Here is a 24,264-nt window from a genome sequence, read left to right as displayed (position 1 = left end):
AAGAAAAGGGAGGGGAGGAGGAGAGAATGACATGGCTGATTTTGTTCTTAAATATGGACGTATTCAGTGTAATTTGCATTCTTCCTGTAGAGATTTTTTTTATAGGATGTCTTTTCAATGAAAGAACAGGTAAAAGTTAAGTATCTTTACAGCTGACGAATAAAATGACGTAAGAAACTTTTCAACTGAACAAAAATTTGAATTATCCAACTTCACACCCTATCTTTCCAGAGAACTATTTTCCTCACTACTTAAAGTAAGGAGAATAATGAGGTCTCTTCAAGCACATTTGGAGACGTATTAACACATTTGTGCTGTTTTAACTTCCATTCCCTATAAGCAATATACTTCCTTTACCACGAAACCCCTACCTCCACAGATAAATAAAACATGAGAGGCAACAATCTCTACTTGTTATGTTATCTAAAGTAACACACACAGAGTAATAATGGCAGCTAGAAGGAATGAATACTTTATCAGCCCTTATGTTATAAGAACCATCCCAAATAACATTTGTTACTTAAAACAAATTTATCAACTAAACACTTTTTCCACATTTTGAGAAATAGTATGCTCATTATTATTTGACCCATCCAAATAAGGCTCACTAGTCAGCCAATGGATATTGTCCAGACTGTTTTCATTCAGCAAACCAATGTTGGTCCATATTTAGTATTTTAGGGACAATGAAATTCAGTGTTGACACTATGACCTAGAGGTAAGGAGGGGAACAAAAAATACTGATCCTGGTGCAGCAAAGAACTGTGCATCTTCCACAAGGCTCTGGATATTCAGGATACCTCAGTAGGTATACAACATCCTGCAGGACAAACATGGATTTCTCAGTTACTTTTCCTGCTTATTGCATTGTCTACTGGTGCATATTCAACACAAGTTCTTATATTAAAGGACACTTCCAAGATTCCAGCTTGAACATGAAATCTTTTTTATGCAAGAAAATGTTATGCCTACATTGTGTCTTACAGTACTCTGTTGGTAGAGACAATGTATTCAGTTAGGAACATACTAAAATAATATATTTTTCCTGACAAATTCTAGCTTTGGAGAATCTCACCCATAAAATTATTGAAGTTGAATAGAAAAAATACATAGTTTATTTTGTGAAAACACTATCGTACAATTTTAAACTTTCTCTAGGGAAGGTAAAGCCATAAAAGCAAGTGTCACCTGTAGAAATAAGTGATTTTCTTATTGTACAAAATACAAAAAATTGTCATAAATTTCAGTTTAAAAAAACATTAGTTTATATTCAATGACTGTGAAATGCTTTAGTTAGGATTTTGACATGGTTTGGTATGGATTGTGTCTTTTTTTTAAGAGCTGAATAGTATTCTTATTTACAGCTGTCTTGTGACTAAGTTTCAGTTTGGTGCCATTTGTGATGCTCTCATATGGGCTGTTACCTCCTTATGGAGTCATCTGAATAAGAGCTCTTGAGTTGTATCCATTTAATTCTTTTTTTTTTTTTTTTTTTTTGGGGGGGGGGAGGAGGTTGATTGGTTGGTTGCTGTTAAGCTCCCCTGAGTTCCTACACAGCAATACCATGTACTATGAGTCCAGATAGAGGTAACACAAGTCTTTTTTTTTTTTTCCTGATTTTACTTGTTGAAAGATAGTGTTCTTTAATAGGGAATTTGATCAGTACTAGACTGTATCTGCTGAATTAACGGAGACCTTAGAGATATTAGAGTAACCTGGGCCTTTTCCCTCTATACCTCTGGTGACATTTTTTTTTTCTCATAATGGTTTTCTGTTCAGACCTTATTCTCCCTGCTACATTCCAAGAACTGTTTTGGAATGTTAGACGTGTGAGTAATAATTCCCTTTTTTCCCTAATAAACAAAGATAACAGATGAAGTATGTAAAGAACTTTGTACATTTTCCTAACGGCTGTAATGTGCAAATGATGCCCCACTACAGTAAAGAATCATCCCTTTGACAGCAAATCAAAGTTGTGTGAGTAAAGACGACAAGATTGTTTTTCTGTCTCATACACACACACACAAGAGGTTATTTAAAGAAAAAATAATCTGTCTTTGTAGAAGAAGCATATTAGAGTCAAGGAAATGAATTTAATTCTTCAAAAATTAGTTTGTTGTTTGTTTTAATGATTCCAAAGTTGGTAGGCTTAGGAAAAAAAAAAAAAAAAAAGACACTATCTACTTTAATGCAATAATGTTATCGTTGTGTCTGAGTATTAAAGGCATAGTTCTGCTATCTGAATTTACTATCTAAATGTATCTATAAATTCTGTATAACCTTAAAATCAGTAATGTGTATGTAAATGTATCTCTTTCCACCTAGAAAGCCCTTTTCCCGTGAAGTTTCCTTTTTTTTTTTATGCCTAGTAGTATGCCTAGTGTGAACATGACCATTTATTTACCATGTTTTTGTGATTTAGTATTTGCTTCACTTATTCTTCTCACAAATAATTTACGTTTGAGAAAATTATCACAACCTATGTTAATTTTTTTTTTTCATCTTCCTATATGACTTGTCCTTATTCTTTATACATTATTCACTTTGTTTTGGGGGTTGGAATGAGTTTTGTTTTGGCAAGCTGTTAAAATAATGCACTTTTTCCTAATTAAAAGTTTGAAAGAAGCTGAGCAAATACAGTTTTATATAGTCTGATTTCTAAAAGTACAGCATGTAGGCACACCTGCTTGAGCAGTTGATTTAGCTGAAACTACTGCATGCCCAAGGGAAAAAGCATATATTGAATTCCAATTTGCTGCAGCATTTGCTGAAGGAATTAGTAAGACTGCTTTTATAGCTTGTAAGAGTGCTGGTCTACTAATTATTACTGAGGTACAAACAATTTTTACTAATTCAGTTACTAATACAAAAGAAAAGAAAAACAAAACAAAACAAAACACATTTTAATCTCATTTTAGTAGGATCCTTTTACTTTTTCAGTAATCTCCTTTTGAGAGTTACAACTCTTTCCTTCCTGTGAAAGTTTACTTTCTATTAGCACACTAGTGCAAACAAGAAAATAGAATCTTTTAAACTTAAACACTTGAATAGATTATCCAGTGACCAAGATTCTTGCTTAATATGTATGCAGCTGAAATGGAAATTCCTGCCTAATTTCATGAAAGAGAATAGATTGCATGTTTATTTCTGTCAATGTAGACTGGTGTCTAGCTACTGGTTTGATAATTCGGGGATTACAGCTTTCTTCTTTTTATGGTAGACCACTTATTTGCTTATAACATATTCTTGCAATAACATATTCTTTGGACTGTAGGGAGAATTATTTTATTGTTAGCTATGGCCCTTATCTGGGGAAGGAAATAATAAAGTTTAAATCCCTGTTCTTTGGCATATCTGATAATTTTGCTATTACAGGAGAGTGAAAGGATTTGTTGTTGTTGTTAAATAAAATACATTTTTAATATGAAGAATGAGAACTGGAAAATGAATTCAGTCAGTACATACACTTTTGGGTATTCTTGGATGAGTCTGGTATTCTCATTTTGAGCAGATACATGTCCTTGTCAGCATATATACATGTATGTTTCTGCATAAACCATGTCTTTAGCAGCTCATCACTCCCTAGTGAAAAACACTTGGTTGACAAACTCATACATTTTCAGGTAATGATTTGGATCAATAAGTTTCAGGATATAGTTTGTATGTGAACTGTTAGCTACCTGATACACACACACAAAAAAAAAAAAAAAAAAAAAGAATGAAGTATGAAAAAAATGACTTTGGAAAAACTTGACTTGGGACTGAGTCTATTAGCTATTATTCATAAAAATATTTTTGAATCTGCTTTTTTTTTTTTTTCAACTTGACCAATGCTGTGATAATAGAGGAAATTGTAGTAAAATGTCAGGTTATAAAAGTGGAACAGAAACAGGAAAAAGCTAACAGATCTTCAAATAACTTTTGTTCTGCTGCATTTTGAGTTTTGTGTCTGTACCTCAAAGTGCTCAAGCTCTCAATTTTGAGAATTGCTTAGTATTGTAAAGCTTTCAAAATATTATGACTGATTGTTGGTTGTAGTGAATTTGAAAGGTGAAATATATTATTTTTAAATGACACACAAATTCAGGGTCACTATAGCAAAGCATTTGAAAGAAATAGTTTAAAATAGCACAAGGGTTTAGGGGGTTTTCTACTTCCTTTCCACCCATATTCTTTGTCTTCAAGGGTTATGGTTCCTGAATTAGTCAGAGACAAGTACTGAAGGGTTCTCCTAGATACTAATAGGTATACAAACATGTCCCCTAAATTGTAGCTCTTTATCAAAATCCCAAGTATTACAACTATATTCCAAGTGAATATTTAGAACTGTGAAAAGGTGAAAACCTGTAAAAATTAAAGCTGTCACTCTTGGACTTTTATCCTATGTAATAGAAAAAAAGCTCAGGTACTTGGTGAAAATAGTATTTTGATGAAATTCTTCTCACATGAATTTGCTTGTATAAAATAATGTAAGAGTTAACTGGAAGAAGTTTTGGCTAAACATGAAATTTCTGCATATGGACGATACTCAGACTTGTGTACATGTGACTGTTTCAATAGCAAGTTGAGGGCAAAAGTGTGCAGGTCATCTGAGGATAAACTAATTTGTGGTTGACTGATAGTAATAGCTACAGTGATTGTGAATATCTATCTTAAAACAGACATAAGGTTTTTGTAAATATGTTCAGGTTTTATTTAACACTTCCATATTATTTTAGTTCACATCGATCAGAATCTGTACATGACAAATGGAGAAATATGGAAGCGGCCATGTCTTCGTTTTCCAGTTTTTATGGAGAGTTATCAAGCAGTAAGTGTTGAAGAATGACAATATTAGCTTTTTTTGGTGTTGTGTTTTGCATGCATTTAATTACTAAAATATATCATTTAATTTCAATAATGAAAAAACTATTTATATTCTTTAACTTTGAGGAGGTCTGGATTGACTGGTTTAATATGTTTTTTAATGTGAATATCACTTTTACATGCAAAAGCACATTAAATAATACAAAGATATGCGTTGTGTGATGGCAGAACATTTGGCTGAGTTTCTAAAGATATCTTCTAGCAATCTGAAAAATAGAAACGTAATAATATAAACGCTGTTGTTTTCCCCTTCCCCCATCTCTCTCAACATCGTTACATGCCCACCCTACAATACATACAACCCTTCAAGCAAACTGTTGCCTTAGCAATACAAGAGTTGTGTTGACTGTTCGGTAATGCCAAACTTAGACTTTTGGCTTAGTGCAGAATCTCTTCATGTTAATGTCCCATAGGCAATCGTTCACCAGTCTTGGCTTGCAAGTGACTTTAAACTTGTTTTTATAGCATGTAATGAACCAAAGAGTAGAGGAAAGAATATGGATATTTGACATTATACATTACCTTAACAAATTATAGTGTTCCTGTTATGAGTTAAGTCCTGTCTAGACAGATAAAATGAACTTTTTCAAGTTAAAACTTTTTTCCCTGGTATTTAAATAAACCTTAAAATCCCCATCTAAAATCAGCTTGTGCATCACACAGACATTTTAGGAATGACCACTTTAGCATCAAGGACACACTGGGCAATGTTAAATCTTAATTCTGCTGACCTTTTGGGAGTTTCTGTATATATTTACACTTGTAAAAAGAGATGGGAATAAAGTCAAATTAGAACAGGATCATTTTGCATATATATGGACATTAAACTGAAATATATTTGCATGAGAACAGACAATAAGGTTGGATAAGGTACCATATTTGCTGTTCTCTTTTTGATTATGGGAGATGCTTGCTAAATGACCATTTATGTTTAGAATGGAGAAGCTTCAGGTTAGCTCTTATCTAGGTTAGTAAGAACAATAGAAGCTGCCAATTCAAATAAATATTGCTTTGTTTGGGGGGGGAGGGGAAGGGAGAGAGCACTGTGTTTGAAATAATCTTTACAGTGACAGAGACTTGGATTGACAGACAGAACATGAGAGAAAAATAACACTATCTTTTATTGCAATGAAGTCAGGCCATACTTAAATTTGTATTCAGTTGAAATCATTGAAATGAAGTAAATTCTGTTTCAAAGGTAGAATGTTAATTGAGTAAAAAATTCATAATCTGGTCCCAATGCCATATCATTAATCAGAGGATATAGCATTTGAAAATTTGGCACTAATTACCTATACTTATAAAATGTTTTTACCATATCTGCTGGCCAACAAAACAAACAAAAAATCTATCAACCTTCAACTTGGCAATTTTGCAAGTTTTGCTGTGTCAGAAAAAGAAAAAAAAATAAAAATTCATCAAAAATTCATCATCCTGATGTATGAACAAATTTCAAAATTCAAATTAAAATGTGAGAATGAAAGAAGTTTACCTTCATATGATCAGTTTTGCCTTATTTTGTCAATGCTTTTTATATTTTTGTATTAGCCTTTACATTTTGTATAATATGGTACGTTACGTCAGCTACCAGAGGTAAAGAATGTAGTGCTTGCCCTTATCCCATCTAACCATAAAATAATATCACATGCTCTCATTTTATTTTCCTTTCTTTTTCACTTTTCTTTTTGATCATACCTGCATGTATATACATATGTTTAAATATTTAATTAGATACTGACAAACATAACTATTTCACAAAACCATTTACTGAATAGCATACGATCCTCTTCAGACTACACTAGTGAATACAATTGACTTTTCAGTATACGTATACCCGTGCAATTCTTTCAAGCTCCAGTCTTCATGGCAGGACTCGATCATCTCAGTGGACGACTGCATTGTATGATCAGAATACTTTCAGTATTTTTTTTGGTCTTTGCAAATAAGCAGACAACTGTAAAAAAAAAAAGGACTAATCTGATTTTGGAAAACTGTAAGTAGTTCAGATGACAATGTGATATGGGTGCCTTGTGCTTATGTCATTAGATTGAAACGTTCTGAGAAATTATTCTTTTTCAGATGTTGGAGTTAAAAATGTTTAACATCTTTGTATTTCTGTATTTATATGTGTACTGTCAGTTCATAAGTTCTGTATGTGTTTTTCAGAAACAAGTAAACACCATTCCCCTGACTTTAGGAGAGTTTCACTGCTGAAACTCATTTGTTGTTGGAGTGACCAATCTATAAAGGTAGGTAATAGGCTGTGTTAATAGCAACAATCTAATCTTTAAGTGACGTTGACTGTAGTTTAGTACTTGGAATCTGTCATGTGATACCATAGTTACCAATTTAAGGAAAATATTATATACAAATCATGCCATTCATATCTTTAAAAATCAGATTACTTTGATATGGGGTATGCTATTTATAAAGCCTTAATGCGCATGCTCAAATATGAGAAGGTAATTGTCCTAAAGTTTGAATGAATAATCACCAAGTATGCTTCGTGATGTTTTCTAGAATTTGCAGCATGTTTTTATATTTTCTATTGAATTTAGTGACTGATAAGTTTATGCAATGATAATGGCCTTATCTACCGAAGGAGATTAGTGTGTGGAATAAGCTACCTCATAACTTTCATCTGAAAAGATCTTAAGACACTGAAATTGTGAAGTACTGCAAATACCATCCTATCAATCCTACACAAATTCTAATGTTATTTAGACTCAGGTTTGCAATGATCTTTAACCAGCTTTGTAGTGCATTTTTTTTCCTGTTTGCAGCCAAACTGCTGTAAATGCCATAACATTCAAAGCCATTTGTGACTTTGGCAATAGGGGTGGGTATTCAGCCACCCACATTTATATAAAATGATAGTTTTATTGATAGTAGGATGGCTCTCTTACTGATTTCTTTATACAAACACAGATTCATGGCCAAACTGTAAATCCTGAACAGACTGATTAAACAGTCATGTATGTTCTCTCCCAGCATCGCTAGTTACTCTACTTTTTAAAAGTTTTTTCTTTTTTTTTTTAACGTCTTTTATGGAGGATACTGACTCTCAGACATGACCCAAAGGATTTGCCATTTATTGATTCCTCATCTCCTTACAGTACTACAACAGATTCTGTGCAAACAAGGAAACTGAAAGAACTTGCAGCAAATGATTGATCATGACTTTACTGACTAACTGACTTATTGAAGTTTAAGGGCCAAGGGAGGTCTTTTTGTTTTAAACTTTAAAAATGCACGTATTTTTAAAATATTTTTACAGGATTTATTTCACCGGTTGATTTTAAAGAAAAGGTCATCTTCATTCATTCTCCTGTTCTTTTGGGTGAAATACTGCTGCTTTTTGCCACACTCTCACCTCACCCAGAAATTACTGAAGTGTTTTGGCCTTTCCAGAGATACACATATATAGAAATAATTGCTTGCCCAGAAACATTTAACATGATGAAATAATGACTGTTCTTACACTATACTTAAAATAAACTGTTCCTCTATAATAGACGTTTAGTTGTATTTTAATTTTATTTACTGTACTCTTACATTATTTCAGCTTTATGAAACCTTTGTGGCTGAAAGAGTGCAAAATAAAAATAAAAAAATTAAAAAAACACATCAAACTGTAATGCAACTGAAGTGTTTTGATGTTGATTCTGGGAGATATAAGCATCCTTTTTTCCACTAGGAAGATTTCTTTGATAAATATTCCTTTGCTCTTCCTAGCTCCTTATTATTCAAATAATAGAGATTGAAATGTGTCCTTCCTATTCCTTTATTCAGTCATTTCAAGAATAATACAATATGAAATAATTTGCTTCCTTCTCTTCTGCTCTAAGATATTTTCCAATCTCATTGAGTGAAGCTACTTCTTGTTAGGTTGACTTCCCTGAAGATTGAAGTCCTTTATCACTTCATAAAAATGTTTATAGACCAAGTAAGCTTCTTCCTACAATGTGCCTTATTCCACGAGCTGAACATTTTGTAAGACATAGTAAACGACCATGTTTCCATAGCCTTTGCTATGGAAAAAAATAGCCTTTAGCCATTTTCAGTGCTAATCTCGGCAAAGGAAATCAGGATCAAAACAGTAAGTTTTGCACGGATCTTTTATAGGTCAGTAGTTCCACTAAAAAAAATGCTGTCTCCAACCTTTGTATATGTGGTCAAGGATTTTATTACATGGCAATATGCAAGCAGTCTATCAGACTTGTTTGGCACCAATCAGTTTATGGGGATTCAGCAGTTTGTCTCTGTTTTATGTATGACAGCAAGTGGAATCTGTAGTGTGACACATCCATATTGAAATGTCTGAGCTTTGTCCCATTAACTACTAATGTCTTCACAATCAGTAGGGAGTCATGCATCTGTTTTAGTTCTGAGCTACCTGGACATAAGTCAGTTCTAATCTTGAAACTGTCCCAAGTAGTAAGACCATGTTAGAACTGTATTAATTCAGGACCACCATCAGAAAAACAGTTTATATAGCTTCAGTGTATAACATTTAGGTTCTGGTTTGGAAGTCCTCCTCTATCTTCCTGATCTTACTGTATTCCTTTTCTCTACAAGAAAACCTGTATCGTCGATAATTAGTTAGCTACTCTGCACAGTCTTCCCTTAGGAAAACTGCTGACGCCATATTTAGACCTTTGACATAAACATTTGCATGAGGACTGTGGTTGCTTTAGCCTCCTCTTTCACCACTGGGAAAAGATAGAAACTGTGGAGGGACTGTTCATATTTTTGGAGGAATGAATCATCTCTGTACATCTTCATCTTTCTGTAGATTTCTGCAGTACACCTATATTATTGTCACATCAATTACTTCCTTTCAGTTAATACCTAAAATAAGATGGGATAAATCTGAGGCATATTACAGAGAATTTTACTTTCAAGCCATAGACCACTTCCTGTTAAGGCCATTGCTAACAGTAGCACAGATGAGCAAGTACCTTTTTACTTATGCTACTCATGTTTACAGTAATTTCCCTTAAAAACTATGGAAGCATTTGTTTTTACTGTGTTTGACTCTACCTGAAGACAACTTACCTCATTATTAGGGTCTAAACAATTCCCCTGATAGTGGATCCTCTCCATAGCCATGCCACTGATAATTAATTTAATTTATACTCCCCCTGCTCCATATGACTATATGTTCTTGTAGTTGGGTTGGCTATCAATTTCTTTATATTAAAGGAAAGCAAGCTGGATGCTACAAGTCTGATGCTTTGATCTGTATTTTTTTTTTTGCTCCCTGATGTGCCTGTGTTATACAGGTTCCTGGGAGTCAGATTCCAGAAGGCTTAACACCGTAAAGGCTATGGCCTGAGCAATAACCAGGGGTGATGCCTTCTCTCATCAGACCCAGTCATTATAAGAATAGTTATGCTTGGAAATAATTGATTAGGAGAAGAAATGAAAGTCAATATAACTTAGTATTTATGTAACAATACTGCTTGCTTCCGCTCTTGTTCACTTATGTTTGAATTGTTCTCAGATATTGGTGCTGCAGGTCCTGATGGTCAAGCAATTACCTTTCACCACTGAATATCTCTATTTGTAGTTGGACATAGAGTATTTATACCTTGTCAGGTATACCCTTAAAAGAAGTATAATTTCTATCATATTTCACAATCTCAGCTCAAAAGTAGATGATTTTTTCAGAAATTTTCACAATTATGAGGAAAAAGGAAAACAAAAACAAACAAAAATACGTGTTAGCCAACAAGATAGCAGTTTTACATGTAAGTCAGAAGAATCCTGAAGACAGACTGGAAAATGTCAAAGAAAATGAAAAGTACTCATGTAAATGTGTTTTGTGCTAAAAATGGGCAAAGTTTCTGGGGATTTTTGAGCTTGGAGATAATGTTAGATGAGGTATATAAACTGATGGGGAAAACACCAGGAGGACAAAACCAAATGTGAAACCACACTGAGCCCTGTGGAAATAGGGATTCAACAGTAGTAGATGAGTAGCATGCAGAGACATACAGGTGCCTGCACAATATTATGCTGTGCCATTTGCAACAGGTTTTTTTTTGTTTGTTTGTTTTTAATTCTGTTGTAAGATGTTAGAGGAAATGACATATTATAAATGCTGTCTAGCTCACATACACAGCAATGAATATCATATTCAGATTACCAACAGGTTCTTAGTATATCAGAAAAATAGATAATGTGTACAATTCTTTTGTGTAATCCTGTTTTTTTTTTTTCTTGGTCTGAAGTTTTCCTAGGACAATTAAAATGTCTCTGGGCTTCTTTTTCTTTCTTAATTATTGTAGATACATTGTAAGAGTCCTCTATAAAGTCAGGATCTGTAATCCCCAAAGCTCAGGGTTCTATCGATGTGAGGAATCAGAAAATGCCTTTGGTTTCCATTGTAAAGTCAAGTGCTATTATAACAAGATGGTTTGCACTGTGTCACAACACGCAGAGCTGTGTTCATTTGCTGTGAACTTCCACACTATGAACCTGACTGGGGTACACTTGTCTGTAATAAGGAATTTTGTCATGAAGGACACCTACAGCCTTTGTTCTGCTTAATGATTTGAATTTACAAGAGCAGCTAGAAATGTGATTGAGGATAGCCCACGAATTCACTGTACTTGATTAGTGAGATGAAATCTCTCTCCTCCAGGCAGTTTGAGGAAACCTGTGTATTGACTTAAATTCCTATTTAATTTAAATTATTAACATACTGTTTTTAATATAACATTATATAAAGAGCGTTTATAATTGAAACATTTCACTTATTTATTTTCATATGCAACTTAAATTTATATTTATGTTAAGGTGGGGTACACTGTATTGGAAACTTCAGATTTTCTCTGTCCTTCAGGAAGAAGAGTTGAATAACTACCTAATGGGGCTTGGGGGGGGGGGGGGGGGGGGAAGGGGGATGTATCCCTTTTCTGATAGACATACCAAATAAAAAGGTATACATGCTACCATTCTGCATCATATTGAAATATAGACTGAGTAGGAACTACAAAAGCTCAGGTCCATTGTGGAAGTTCTCCATGTGCTTTATACATGCACATGTCTTAGGTTTTAATATTTCCCAAGTTCTCCTTGGGCTTCTCCACTAAAGCAAAGATGAGTAAAAATAATAACCTTGTCATGCAGTTTCTAAACAGCACTGTCTTAATACACACGTGGTGTTAACGTAACAGGTATTGCAAGTGCCATTTATAGGCTGTTCATATTTGCAGCAGTTGTTCCTTTTGGATAAGAGGAGTCAGTGGAACCTTTTGCTTCTTGTGTTTAAAAAAAAATAAAAATGAAGTATTAATACAGTTGAGCTGGAGAAATAGAAGATTGCCACTAACAATGAAACATTTGGAAAGCTTTTTGGAGAAGACTGGACATCCAAATTTCTAAAAATGTCAAAACACCAAGTCCTTATTCAGCCCATGAATCATTGCACACAAAGAAGCAAATAAAGATATTTTTTTGTTGGATGATATCACCACCTGTCCTATCTGACATATATTGTCATGACCCCTTGATATCAAAGAGATAGTAGGCAAACAATTCTAGTTTGGAGATTAAGGAGAATTAATGTTTAATTTGTGAACAAGTCACAATTCACAATTAATATTTGTTAACTGGATAGCAACATCTGATGAATACTCTGTGCATATAGAACCACATGATTATCACTGTCTGAAAGATATTGGTAAATGTTGACTTTCTAATGGCATCTACTCAACCATCTTAAAATCTTCTGGTATTTGCTTAAAAGGGACAAGTGCTTAGATAAATGACTGAAATAAAAATATCATCCAATTATAATTTGCATTTTTGACAGATTATTGAGGCAATGCAAGCGGTGCTGTTGGCAGAAGTTCAAAGGACTATGAAAACCTTGAGAAAGACAGCAGTCTACAGACAACCATTGGCCATAGTAGAGAATGGAAATGGTAAGTTGCAGACACTGCCAAAGTCTGAGGAGGCAAAGCAGATGGGTTTGCAATACATTAAAAACCTTGCCATGTAAGTGCAAAATTTATTGGAATATTCTTTTAGCTGAGAACTTTCTCTAGTACTCAGAAGTTAGCAGTATGAGTTCATAATACATTATTATCATGTAAGACAAGCCAAGTGGCCTATTTTTGACCCTATCAGCCTATTGCTTCTTCAGATGTATGTCAGGGAGTTAAAGGACTTCTACACTCTCTCATCATCTCACAACATTAAAGAAGAACAGATAGTTTTTTTGCTTGTATGATTTCCCTTATAAATATAATTGTTCTGGTATCGTAAATAAATCTGAAAATAAAGGAAGAAGTGTGCTTGAAATAGGATCAGTAAATCATAATTAAAAAAAGTTTTGCAAATGTATCTTTTCTATGACATCAGTCTTATCCAGCAATAAAAATTAATTGCTTAAATTTTATACCTTCGTAATGTAATATAGAATATTTTATTTTTCTTTTAGAAATAACCTCTCTGCAAGGAGATATCAAATACATTTTACAATTAGATCATTTCATTTTACAAGAAGCCTACCCTTTGCAACTTTACAATGGTGCTAATGTTTATGGTAAAAAAAAGATTGAACTTGAATTTATATTATGAAGTTTTACTTTTTTTTACCACATTAGCTGAGTCATAAAATCAAGTGACCTGAATTTTTGATCTGATCTTATTAGTGAGCCTTCTCTCGGGAAACTAATTTATAATCTCATTGAGTATGTGTCTGTCATATAAAATTATTGCATACTTGCTTCTTCCAGAATGCTAAAAGCTATTAGTCATACTTGTTTCAGGCCATGGAACAGTACAGACCCTAAAATTTTGGCTGTTGGAATACAACAAACTACAAACACTTTGAATAATTGTCATATATGAATTTAGAATTTGTTTACACTGGAAACAGCATTGAATCATTCTAGTTCTATGCAGTTTGGGATAAGTTGCTTTATAACTAAAAAACATCCCCAGCAACAAAGTTCATACCTGGACTTGATTTCAAAATTTCTGAATTTTCAGGCTGCATTCGAATGCAGTGTTTTGATATGGATTACAACAAAAATTGGATTAACTAGAATTTGCAAATGCAGACATCTGCAAACTGCAGATGTGTTTAAGTGTTGGGTTTGATTCAAACCCTCCTATACTAGATGGAAAAAAAAAGTCTCTTATGTAAAGAGTGCTGGAATGATTACAAGATTCTGGTAGTCAAGTGCTATTTAATTCTGCTTGAGTATTGAGGCTCACAAAAGTTATGAACTGAGAGCAGCTACTCTAGATTTCCAGCCTCTGAAAGGGGAACGTGTTTGTTTGCACGTAATGTTAAAAAAAAAAAAAAAAAAAAAAAAGGTCTTTTTTTTCCTTACCCTATTTTTTGCAAGTTAATCAAGAGAAAACTAGAAAATTCTTCTGTTACAGTGAGCACAACACTCATGTGTACCTATAGTGGTTAGGAAATAGCTTTTTTTCCATACTTGAACCTATAAAGCAGTGTGGATTTTATTTTTTTTTTAATTATCATTGTTCAGCAATGTATTCTGGAGCAGACTGAAACAGATAGGAACACTAGGAAAGAGTTGTTACGCTATGAGTATTTGATATACTGTTTTTCTTTTTTTTTTCTCATTTCCATTACTGTTTTAACTTATTGCATTATTCATCATATTATGTAAGTAGCACAAGTATTCTTATTTTGGCTTTTACAGTTTTCTAATAGGAACTATTAAAAGGAAAAAGTTGTTAAAAGGAAATATAAATGCAACTAGATGTAGTTTCTTTGTTAATGTCAGTGATATGATCATTTTGGGCCTTTTCCAAATATACTGATAAACATTTTCATATCAATGGCATGATTGCTATCTGTGAGCTTTGGTTAAGTTCTTCAGAGAAACTGAAGTTTTCCCTGCTTTTTTTGGTTGTTGTTTTGTTTTGTTTTGTTTGTTTGTTTGTTTTGTTGTTTGTTTTTTTTTGGTTGCTTGGTTCTTGCTTTGTTTGTTTGTTTGATTTTGACATTCATCATAATTCTGAAAAAGGACACTGCACTAATCTTTTACTGCCTTTTTCCTAAACATTAGTAACCTTACATTAATGCTACCATCTAACAGATTTCACTGTGGTATCATTTTCCACTGCCAGCTAAGTCAGAAGAGGTGGGTTTAAGGATCTTATCTACCCTTATTTGCGTAAACTAAGAGGAAATAAATTTGCTGACATCCTTTTATTCATCTTTCATTTTAAATATTTGATCTTATGACATATATACCTGGTACAAATCCACACATGCAGAACTTATTAGATCAGAGGAAAAATGGTGGTAATCTCATTCAATAGCCCAGTGACTGGATACAAAGAAATTGGATAGTACCTCCTGTAGTTCATTTGAACCCACAGCTCCCTCAACATTAATTCATTGCTTATCTTGTTTGAATTGCTTATTCAAGGTGTTTTGCAGTGAGTTTTTCAAATTCATTTACAGAAGATGTTTCACTCTTAATGCAAATCACAAAATATTTCTAAGTGCTAGAATATTTGCAAAACTTAGAAACTAGTTTCTCTCACCTCCAGATAAGTGTTGTGTGTAGAACTGTAATCTCCTTTTAGCCAGTGCACTGAAGCAGTGTCATATGTGCCATCCTTGAATGTCTATTTCTTCTAATGCAGAAGGAGCTGAAACTATATTACCTGAGATAGCAGTCAAGCATACAAGTTTTCTGGCATTTTGTACCTAATTTTATTTTTTATTTTTAAATGTGAATAACTGGATTCAGTTGCATTTTAGGAAAATTGAGAGGATAAATGTGTTTTTGATATTTATGCTCAGATATTAAATAGAGGAATTGATGTACACATTTCAGGAATGCCAAAAGTTGGAAAAGTGAACAGCAAACACAACATACCAGCTTTATTTGTAAACACAGTATATTATTTTAACTGCATCTTAGATTAGTGAAAAATCACACTTCAGCTGGCAAAAAGTTCTGGTTAATGCATAAAAAATACTAATTTAAGTATGATTAAAGTAATGATTAAGATTTTAAGTATATTTGAAAGCTATTAACTATAACCTCATCTTTTGCATGTGGTTTTGGAGCACTTTGAATTATTCAATTAAATTGGTTCTTGCAGGAAAAACAAGCTTCTTGTGATAAATACCATTACAAAATTAACACTCAAATATGAATTTCAGAGTTCAGTGTGTCAAGAATTGTCAGAGTCTTATCTACACCTTAATGTTTTGTTAAAATAAGGACTCCTCTTTGGTCAGTAATGATAAATCAATGAAAGACAAGATATAACAGCTTCTGTTTGCTACAAAGTGCAGTGTCTTGCAGTGGAAGCTTGCAAATACTTCTGTTGTCTCCATTTCAGAAACCAGTCTGGTTGCATACTTTTATGTGAAATTTATGCATATTTGTTAGGAAATCATTTTGTGATGGTGCCTTTTTGTATAGCAAATTAATCTTCTAGCATGCCTCTGAGGTCTTAACGTTTTGTCAGAAAAGTGCAGATAAGTACAAACGATGTGCTTCTGTCTGATACTTTCTTTTATCTTGTCTTCTTCCTGTAGCCTACTGCCTTTTCATATTAGACCAAGTATGAGATTTGACTCTATATTTAAACAAACAAATTTGTACCATTGATATCACCATGATTACATTTAATAGAAAACTTGACCTTTGTTGCCTGATTGATGTAGAAATAACTTTTAGTGGTGTCAGAGACATTTGATAATGTAACCACACATTAATATAACTTGCATTGTTTCTGTTCTGATGGAACACTCCGCACCCAGGGATCTTGAACATCTGATGAATTCACTGTACATTGAGATGAATGTATCTGTCCTCACATCTTTACATTTCCCTTACTGTGTTAGTTTCAAGTTTGGATTTTGAAACATAATATTCAGTCTTTTGAAACTCTTTGCATTGCTGTTGCTGGGTTCCATACCCAACATGAATCAAGTAATCAAATAAGATCTGGGAAAAGGTGTCTAGTTAAGTCCCAGAACATCACTTAAGCAGAAAAATAAATGCATAAATAAAAGGAGGAAAAAAAAAAAATGAAAGAGAAGATTATGGATGCAAAGGAATTGAGGTTAAAATATAGAAATCCAGATAAAATAGAGAAGAAAAAGATACTGTAATAGAAACATGGCAATGTAAACAGGGTGAAAAATTTCCAGTGTAAACAGGGTGAAAATTTTCCAGTGGAAGTCATATCCAGAAAATTGGCTGCTGATTAAAAAAAAAATCCAGGAACAGAATTTGATCCCATTTCTGGCATGATACAGCTTTTTGATGTTAGTTGGCAGATAGACAAGAAAATGAGGAAATTTTGACAGAGTGCATTATTTTGTCTTGAACTTTGTCAATTCCAAATTGTGAGAAGACATGATTAAATGTAAAAACTGGTAAGAACCCAACAGCATGGGTTTCAAAGAGTATGAGACAGAATCCTCTTTTTGTAAGCACATTCAAATAATATGAAGGAAAAATACAAGTTGTTATTGGGAAGAAAACTGAACAAATGGGATTCACCTTTCATTATGACAGATTTCCTAAAGAAAAGCAAGTGAAGGATTTGTGCTAGCTTTTATCTCTTTGTGAAATTCACAATCGTAGTGCTATTTTCTTGCATGCAAATATTTGAAGGAACCTAAGATAGTTTACTCCATGAATACTGCTTTAAAGATTTTATTGCTGTACAGGAAGCAATGGTTAATTCCTCCTGATTTCTCAGACTAGTTCAGTTTTTCAAGAGTATTGTGATTATTTTCAGTTTCACCTATGAAGACCTGGAGTATGACTCCAGAGCTTGTATTTTCACAGGCAGAAAGTAAGTGCCACAGAACTAATAGATTACATGAGATGAGCATAGGTTTCGGTAAAAAAAAAAAAAAAAAAAATTTGACATGAAGAAATCTTTAGATTCCAGGTACTGTTTTCATAAATGGAGCCTCCAAAATGTGTAAACTGAAATCACTTTCAGAGTCGCACAGCACCTGTGGTTAAAACAAGTACAATTTCAAATTAAATAGGTTAAAATTGACCCTCTTCCTATATAGTCTCTCTACTCTTTTGAAGGATTTCTAAACTTTTGGTTGTAAAGCAACTTTTGAACTAAACACTATGTTCATATTTTCTTGTAGTTGTTACTTTTCAACTGGTTTGAATTTTGGCTTTTTCCACTCTGGTGCCTCTCACATTTTTCCAGTCTAATAGTCTTCTCCTGTTGCATGTTATGTCCTCCACCTGGATTCTTCCAGGCTGCTTTATCCCTTTACAGTGCCATCTTCCTTTTCAGCATTCTTCTCTAGCTGCACAGTCTTTCTGATTTCTGCATTGGTCTTGCTTCTCTCTCTTCTAACTCATCAGAAATTCTCTTCCATTTGGACCTTGATATATCGCACAACGCTGCCAATGGTCTTAGTATATACACTTCCTTGGCATGAAACATTGTCTACTATGGCTGCCTTGAAGTTTTCTATGCATTTTGTTGTTGTTGTTGTTGTTCTGCATTAAGCTGAATGGCAAGAAAAGCTATAGAATTTGTTGTATGGAAAAAATGTTAGGAGGCTTTTTTTTATGGTAATAGGGGTGGGAATAATAGAACCAAGGATTATATAAACGTTGAAATGTTTTAAAGAAAAAGGATAGTAAATGTACAAGTTTAGTTAGAGAGGAATGCAATGAATAAAAATAATTTAAGGAAGTTATTTATAGATTTGTTACAGGAAGGCATTTGGAGATTATTGATACAGAAGGTTTACTGTAGTTAATTAGAGATGCTCAACTTATATGTTAAAAGATAGACTTTCAAAAAAAATGTTAAAAGTATGATACTACTTGATGAAAAAAAAAGTGATTACACGAATTGCAGTTTAAATAAAATCAGATGCTCTCCCAGGTCATATCAAAGCTGTCAACATCACGGCAGCAAGAGGGAAGAAGTTCAAACACTTCAACCTTTTCCTAAGTAAATATTATGAATTTCCCTCTGGAACAAAGTATTATCACAGAGACCTGCAGAATCACAGATTTGTATGGATAATCATAGAATCAATAGGGTTGGAAAAGACCTCCAAGATCATCTGGTCCAACCACCACTCTACACCAGGCCAACCTTTCCTTAAACATCCCCAGGTATGGTGATCCCACCACTTCCCTGGGCAATCCGTTCCAATGCCTGACTATTCTGTCTGTGAGGAAATGTCTCCTAATTTCTAACCTGAGCCTCCCCTGGTGCAACTTGATGCCATTCCCTCTAGTCCTATCACTAGTTACTTGTGAGAAGAGGCCAACCCCCAGCTCCCCACACCTCTCTTTCAGATGGTTGTAGAAGCAATAAGGTCTCCCTTAAACCTCCTCTTCTCCAGTCTAAACAACCCCAGTTCCCTCAGATGCTCCTTGCAGGACTTGTGTTCCCTTCACCAGCTTCTCTGGACACACTTCATGTCCTTCTTGTACTGAGGGACCCAAAACTGAACACAGTAGTTGAGGTGCAGCCTCACCAGAGCAGAATACAAGGGGAAAATCACCTTCCCGGTCCTGCTGAATACACCATTCCCAATATAAGCCAGGATGCCGTTGGCCTTCTTGGCCACCTGAGTGCATCAGGCAAGAATTAATCAGCACCACCAGAACCTCTGCACAGCTTTCCAGCCACTCTGCTCCAAGCCTGTAGCGTTGCATGGGGTTGTTGCGGCCAAAGTGAGTGTTTTAATTCAGTAAGGTAAAACTGCACACTATTGAAACATAATATTTTGCTCAAAGGAAGATTTTTATATTTGCTTTATTTTCCCAGGAAATAAGAATGTTACAGTATTTTCAAAATGAATTTTCCTTTTTCTGTTCACTCTGTTCATATTATCACAGATGTGTTGGCCAATAAGAGCAATTTTTGTAGACAAAACTGACATTTTTTACTTTGGTCTTGGACAAGTTCATGCAACTAAAAAAAGCTCATTAAACTATGAGACTTCAGGTCACTTAAAAAATATCTGGCTGACCAATTTGGTATGCACTTGCATTAGTAACTAGCAATGTAAGAAATGACACTATAATCAAAATTTCATCACTATTGAGTGAGATTTATCTGTAATCTCATTATAGTCCTTTAAACAGCAAACAAATTAATCTAGTATTTGACAAATACATGCTGGTGACAGCAGTAGCTTTCTTCTATACTGAATATGCATTAAAAATGAGTGTATTACATCTTAGTTTCATATTACAAATATTTCCAGTAAAAGAATACAAATCAATGTTATATTTTAGCATCTAACCTGTGGTTTATCTATACCACTGTATCATCTCCTATATATCCAATTAAAACTGTATTTTGATCCAGTAGTCTTTAATATTAGTGGTCAAGTACTAAAGGAAGCCAGCTTAAAGACTCATTCTAGAACTACAGCTTATTTCATTCCATGCATCATATATTTTACCAGAGAACTTCTTAATGTAGCAGAAATCAGATTTAGTGTGTATTTTTGCACAAAATCAAATTGTACAGGCGCCATCTCAGACTCCTCCAAAACATTAGGAAGGATAGAATTGCTGTAGGACACTGGTCAGGGAGGGACTAAGGATGACATGTATTCTAAATTCAAATGCACAATATAGTTTGGGCCATTTTCTACTTGTTGTTTTTTGTTTGTTTGTTTGTTTTGTTTTGTGTGTGTTGTTTTGTTTTGTTTTTTCAGTGTTTATATACTGACCAGGAAAAATTCTCATAACTTTCTATTTAGATCTTTAAAGGTAGATGCTTTTTCTTTTACTGTTAATGCAGGCATAAAGTTGTTATTGTCTCATTTTAATCCCTCTACTGATTAACTTTATTTATAAGTTCATTGGGCAAAGTGAAATGAAAGATTGAAAAATTTAAAGCTGATTCTGAGTTCAGTCTTCAAAATAAATAAAGGAACTGCACATACTTCATGTTTAAAACAGTGTTCCTAGCTTTTTGGGTGCGAGGCTAGTCACCTCTGTCTTTTACGCTTTTGTTGAAGAGCCACAACTTGTCATACCTTATTTCATTATTGTGAATGTCCTTACGCGAATTATTCTTAGTCAAACAGTGTTTAGATCACAAAATCACAGAAGGGTTGAGGTTGGAAGGGACCTCCAGAGATCATCTGGTCCAACCCCCCTGCTCAAGCAGGGTCAACTATAGCATGTTCCACAGAATGGCATTCATGCTGGTTTTGAGTATCTCCAGAGGAGACTCTACAGCCTCTCTGGGCAGCCCATTCCAGTGCTCTGTCACCCAAACCATAAAGAAGTTTTTCCTCATATGGTGATGAAACCTGTGGTTCAATTTATACCCATTACCCCTTGTCCTATCACTGGTCACCACTGAGAAGAGTTTGGCCCTGTCCTCTTTACGTTGTCCCCTCAGATATTTGTAGAGGTTGATAAGATCCCTTCTCAATCTCCTCTTTAGAATCACGGTACCACAGGTCTTCAAGTGTAGGTGCAGTGGCCAGCAATACTGTGACTTTTTATTAAGCTGTGGATGTTTCAGGACAAGACAAAAGTACAGTGCTCTACCATCTGAAAATTAAAAAATTAAAAAAAAAAATAAAAGTTTAAAAACAAAAAAATAAAGGAGCTCAGGAACATATTCACAATTTCCAGTCCGAGCCTAAGAGAATCACAGAATCAGAGAATTGTGGGGGCTGGAAGTGACCTCAAGAGATCTTCAGATCCAATCTCCCTCCCAAAGCAGGTTCCCTTGTGCAGATTGACCAGGTAGGTGTCCAGACAGGCCTCAAATATCTCCAGAGAAGGAGACTCCACAACCTCCCTGGGCAGACTGTTCAGCACTCCATCACCCTCACTGTGAAGAAGTTGTTTTGCATATTGGTGCAGAAATTCCTGTGATCCATTTTTTGCCTGTTGTCCCTTGTTCTGTCCTCACAAACTGCTGAGAAGAGTTTGGCCAAATCCCTCTGTCTCCAACAGTTAAGGTATTTGTAAGCATTAATAAGATCCCCTCTCAGTCTTCTTTTCTCAAGGCTGAACAGGCCCAGATCTTTCAGCCTTTCCTCATAGGGAAGATGCTCCAGGCCCCGTATCATCTTTGTGGCCCTCCGCTGGACTCTTTCCATAAGATCCCTGTCTTTTCTGTACTGGGGAGCCCAGAAATGGACGCAGTACTCCAGGTGAGGCCTGACCAGGGCCGAGTGGATGGGGAGGATCGCCTCCCTTGACCTTTTAATGCATGCCAGGATCCCACTGGGGATCCCATTGGCCTTCTTGGCCACTAGGGCATGCTGCTGGCTCATGGTCAACCTGTCGTCCACCAGGACCCCCAGGTCCTTCTCTGTAAAGCTCTTCTACACCAGGTCATCCCCCAGCCTGTACTGATACATGCAGTTGTTCCTTCTCAGGTGCAGGACTCTACACTTGTTCTTGCTAAACTTCATTTGGTTTCTTCCTGCCTAGCTCTCCAGCCTGTCCAGGTCTTGCTGAATGGCAGCACGGACTTCTGGCATGTCGGCCACTCCTCCCACCTTTGTATCATCAGTGTACTTGCTGAGAGTGGACGCTCTTCCCTCATCAAGGTCATAGATGAAGATGTTGAACAAGACCGGACCCAGCATTGACCTCTGGGGAACACCGCTAGTCACAGGTCTCCAGCCAGACTCTGTGCCACCAATAACCACCCTCTGAGCTTGGCCAGTCAGCCAGTTCTCAACCCTACCTTACTGTCAACTCCTCTATCCCACACTTTCTCAGCTTTGCTAGCAGAATGTCGTGGGAGACAGTATCAAAAGCCTTGCTAAAGTCAAGGTAGATGCCATCCACAGCTCTCCCCACATCTACCCAGCTGGTGATGTGATCATAGAAGACAACGAGGTTGGTTGAGCATGATTTCCCCTTGGTGAATCCATGCTGACTACTCCTCATAATCTTCTTCTCTTCCAATTGCTTGGAGACGGCATCCAGAACAAGCTGTTCCAACACCTTTCCAGGGACAGAGATGAGACTAACTGGCCTGTAGTTTCACAGATCCTCCTTCTTGCCATTCTTGAAGACCGGAGTGACATTGGCTATCTTCTAGTCTTCAGGCACCTCTCCTGTTCTCCAAGACTTTTCAAAGATGATAGAGAGTGGTTTGGCGATCACATCCACCAGCTCCCTCAGCACATGTGGATGCATCCCAACAGGACTCATGGATCTGTGTGCGTTGATCCCACTTAGAGGCTCCCAAACCACTCCCTCCTCAACCAGAAGGGGAGCTCTCCATTTCCCAGACTCTTTCTCCTCCCTCCAGGGTCCAGGAGTCCTTGGTGGGGGGCAGGGAGACGGGAAGGTCTTTGAAGCAAAGGTTGAAGCAAAGAGGGCATTCAGTATCTCCGCCTTCTCAGTGTCCCCCATTACCAGGATGCCCCCCTTGTTCAGCAGGGGACCTACATTATCCCTAGTCTTCCTTTTACTGTTTGCATGCATAAACAAAAACAAAACAAAACGCTTATCATTCTTTATCTCCTTTGCAAGCTTCATCTCCAGATAGGCTTTAGCCTTCCTTGTTGCGTCCCTGCAGGCCCTGACAATACTCCTATACTCCCAAGAGGACAGGCCCTTTTTCCACATTTCATAGACTTTCCTCTTCCTTTTGATCTTGTCAATGAGCTCCTTGCTCATCCATGCAGGTCTCCTGGTCCCCTTCACCAATTTCCTACTCAGGGATGCACCGATCCTGAGCTTGGAAGAAGTGCCATTTTAAATGGCAGCTGATGGCATTTTCAAAACTACATGCCCAACAACAATTGCGGCACAGCTCCAAGCCAGCTGCACCCAACTGGTCATGGCCAGTTCCCAGCACCAATTTATCTCATATACTTAATTATCCTCAATTATAGTTTATATATATATATATATATATATAGTTTAGTTTGGATCCTGCCTTTTCTGACTGAATATACAGAGTCACTGTGTTCCCTTAGACATGGAAAAAATGTGAACAAAATATGGAAAATAAGTGTGTAGGTTACAACATAATGTTTTGATTTCTTGTTCCAGAATTTATTTTCACCAAGCTATATCTACATAAGTCTTAATGTTAACCAGAAATGTAGAAAGAACAAAACCTGCTGTTTTTTTTGTTCTGGCTTATTTATTATTTTTATTTTTTAGTTGTCTGGTTTTGTGGTATTTTTTGTTTGTTTGAACCCTAGTTAGGTTAGGTTTTGAAGTTTGTACTTTCATTATCTTAACTAAGCAATATCCAGAATTTTAGTGCTCAGATTCTCAGTTGCTAATTGGCTGAACTGCCAAGCAACTTACAGGCCCTGTTTGCACTATTTTCCATTTTTCCACTCACCCAGCTGCTATACAAAGGTTATCAATAAAACAATAGAAAAAGGAATCTCAGGATGCTTTAGTACTAAGCACAACTCTT

The 24,264-nt window shown here is 35.4% G+C and overlaps 1 protein-coding gene across 1 annotated transcript in view; it reads left to right on the top strand.

The window, feature by feature from the left end:
* WDR72 (WD repeat domain 72) overlaps window positions 1-24,264 on the top strand; it is a gene marked incomplete at both ends in the record, with an annotated part of 110,060 nt that overhangs the window by 47,262 nt on the left and 38,534 nt on the right. The window contains 3 exons of the mRNA XM_084293161.1: window positions 4,719-4,810; window positions 7,033-7,115; window positions 12,689-12,800. Of these exons, the coding sequence (XP_084149287.1) occupies window positions 4,719-4,810; window positions 7,033-7,115; window positions 12,689-12,800 (287 nt within the window). The remainder of the gene's footprint in view (window positions 1-4,718; window positions 4,811-7,032; window positions 7,116-12,688; window positions 12,801-24,264) is intronic.

This window comes from Netta rufina, assembly GCF_964035555.1.
Source record: "Netta rufina genome assembly, chromosome: 11".
NCBI classification, from domain to species: domain Eukaryota; kingdom Metazoa; phylum Chordata; class Aves; order Anseriformes; family Anatidae; genus Netta; species Netta rufina.
Note: the sequence above shows the minus strand (reverse complement) of the source record. Positions and strands in the feature narration are given on the sequence as shown.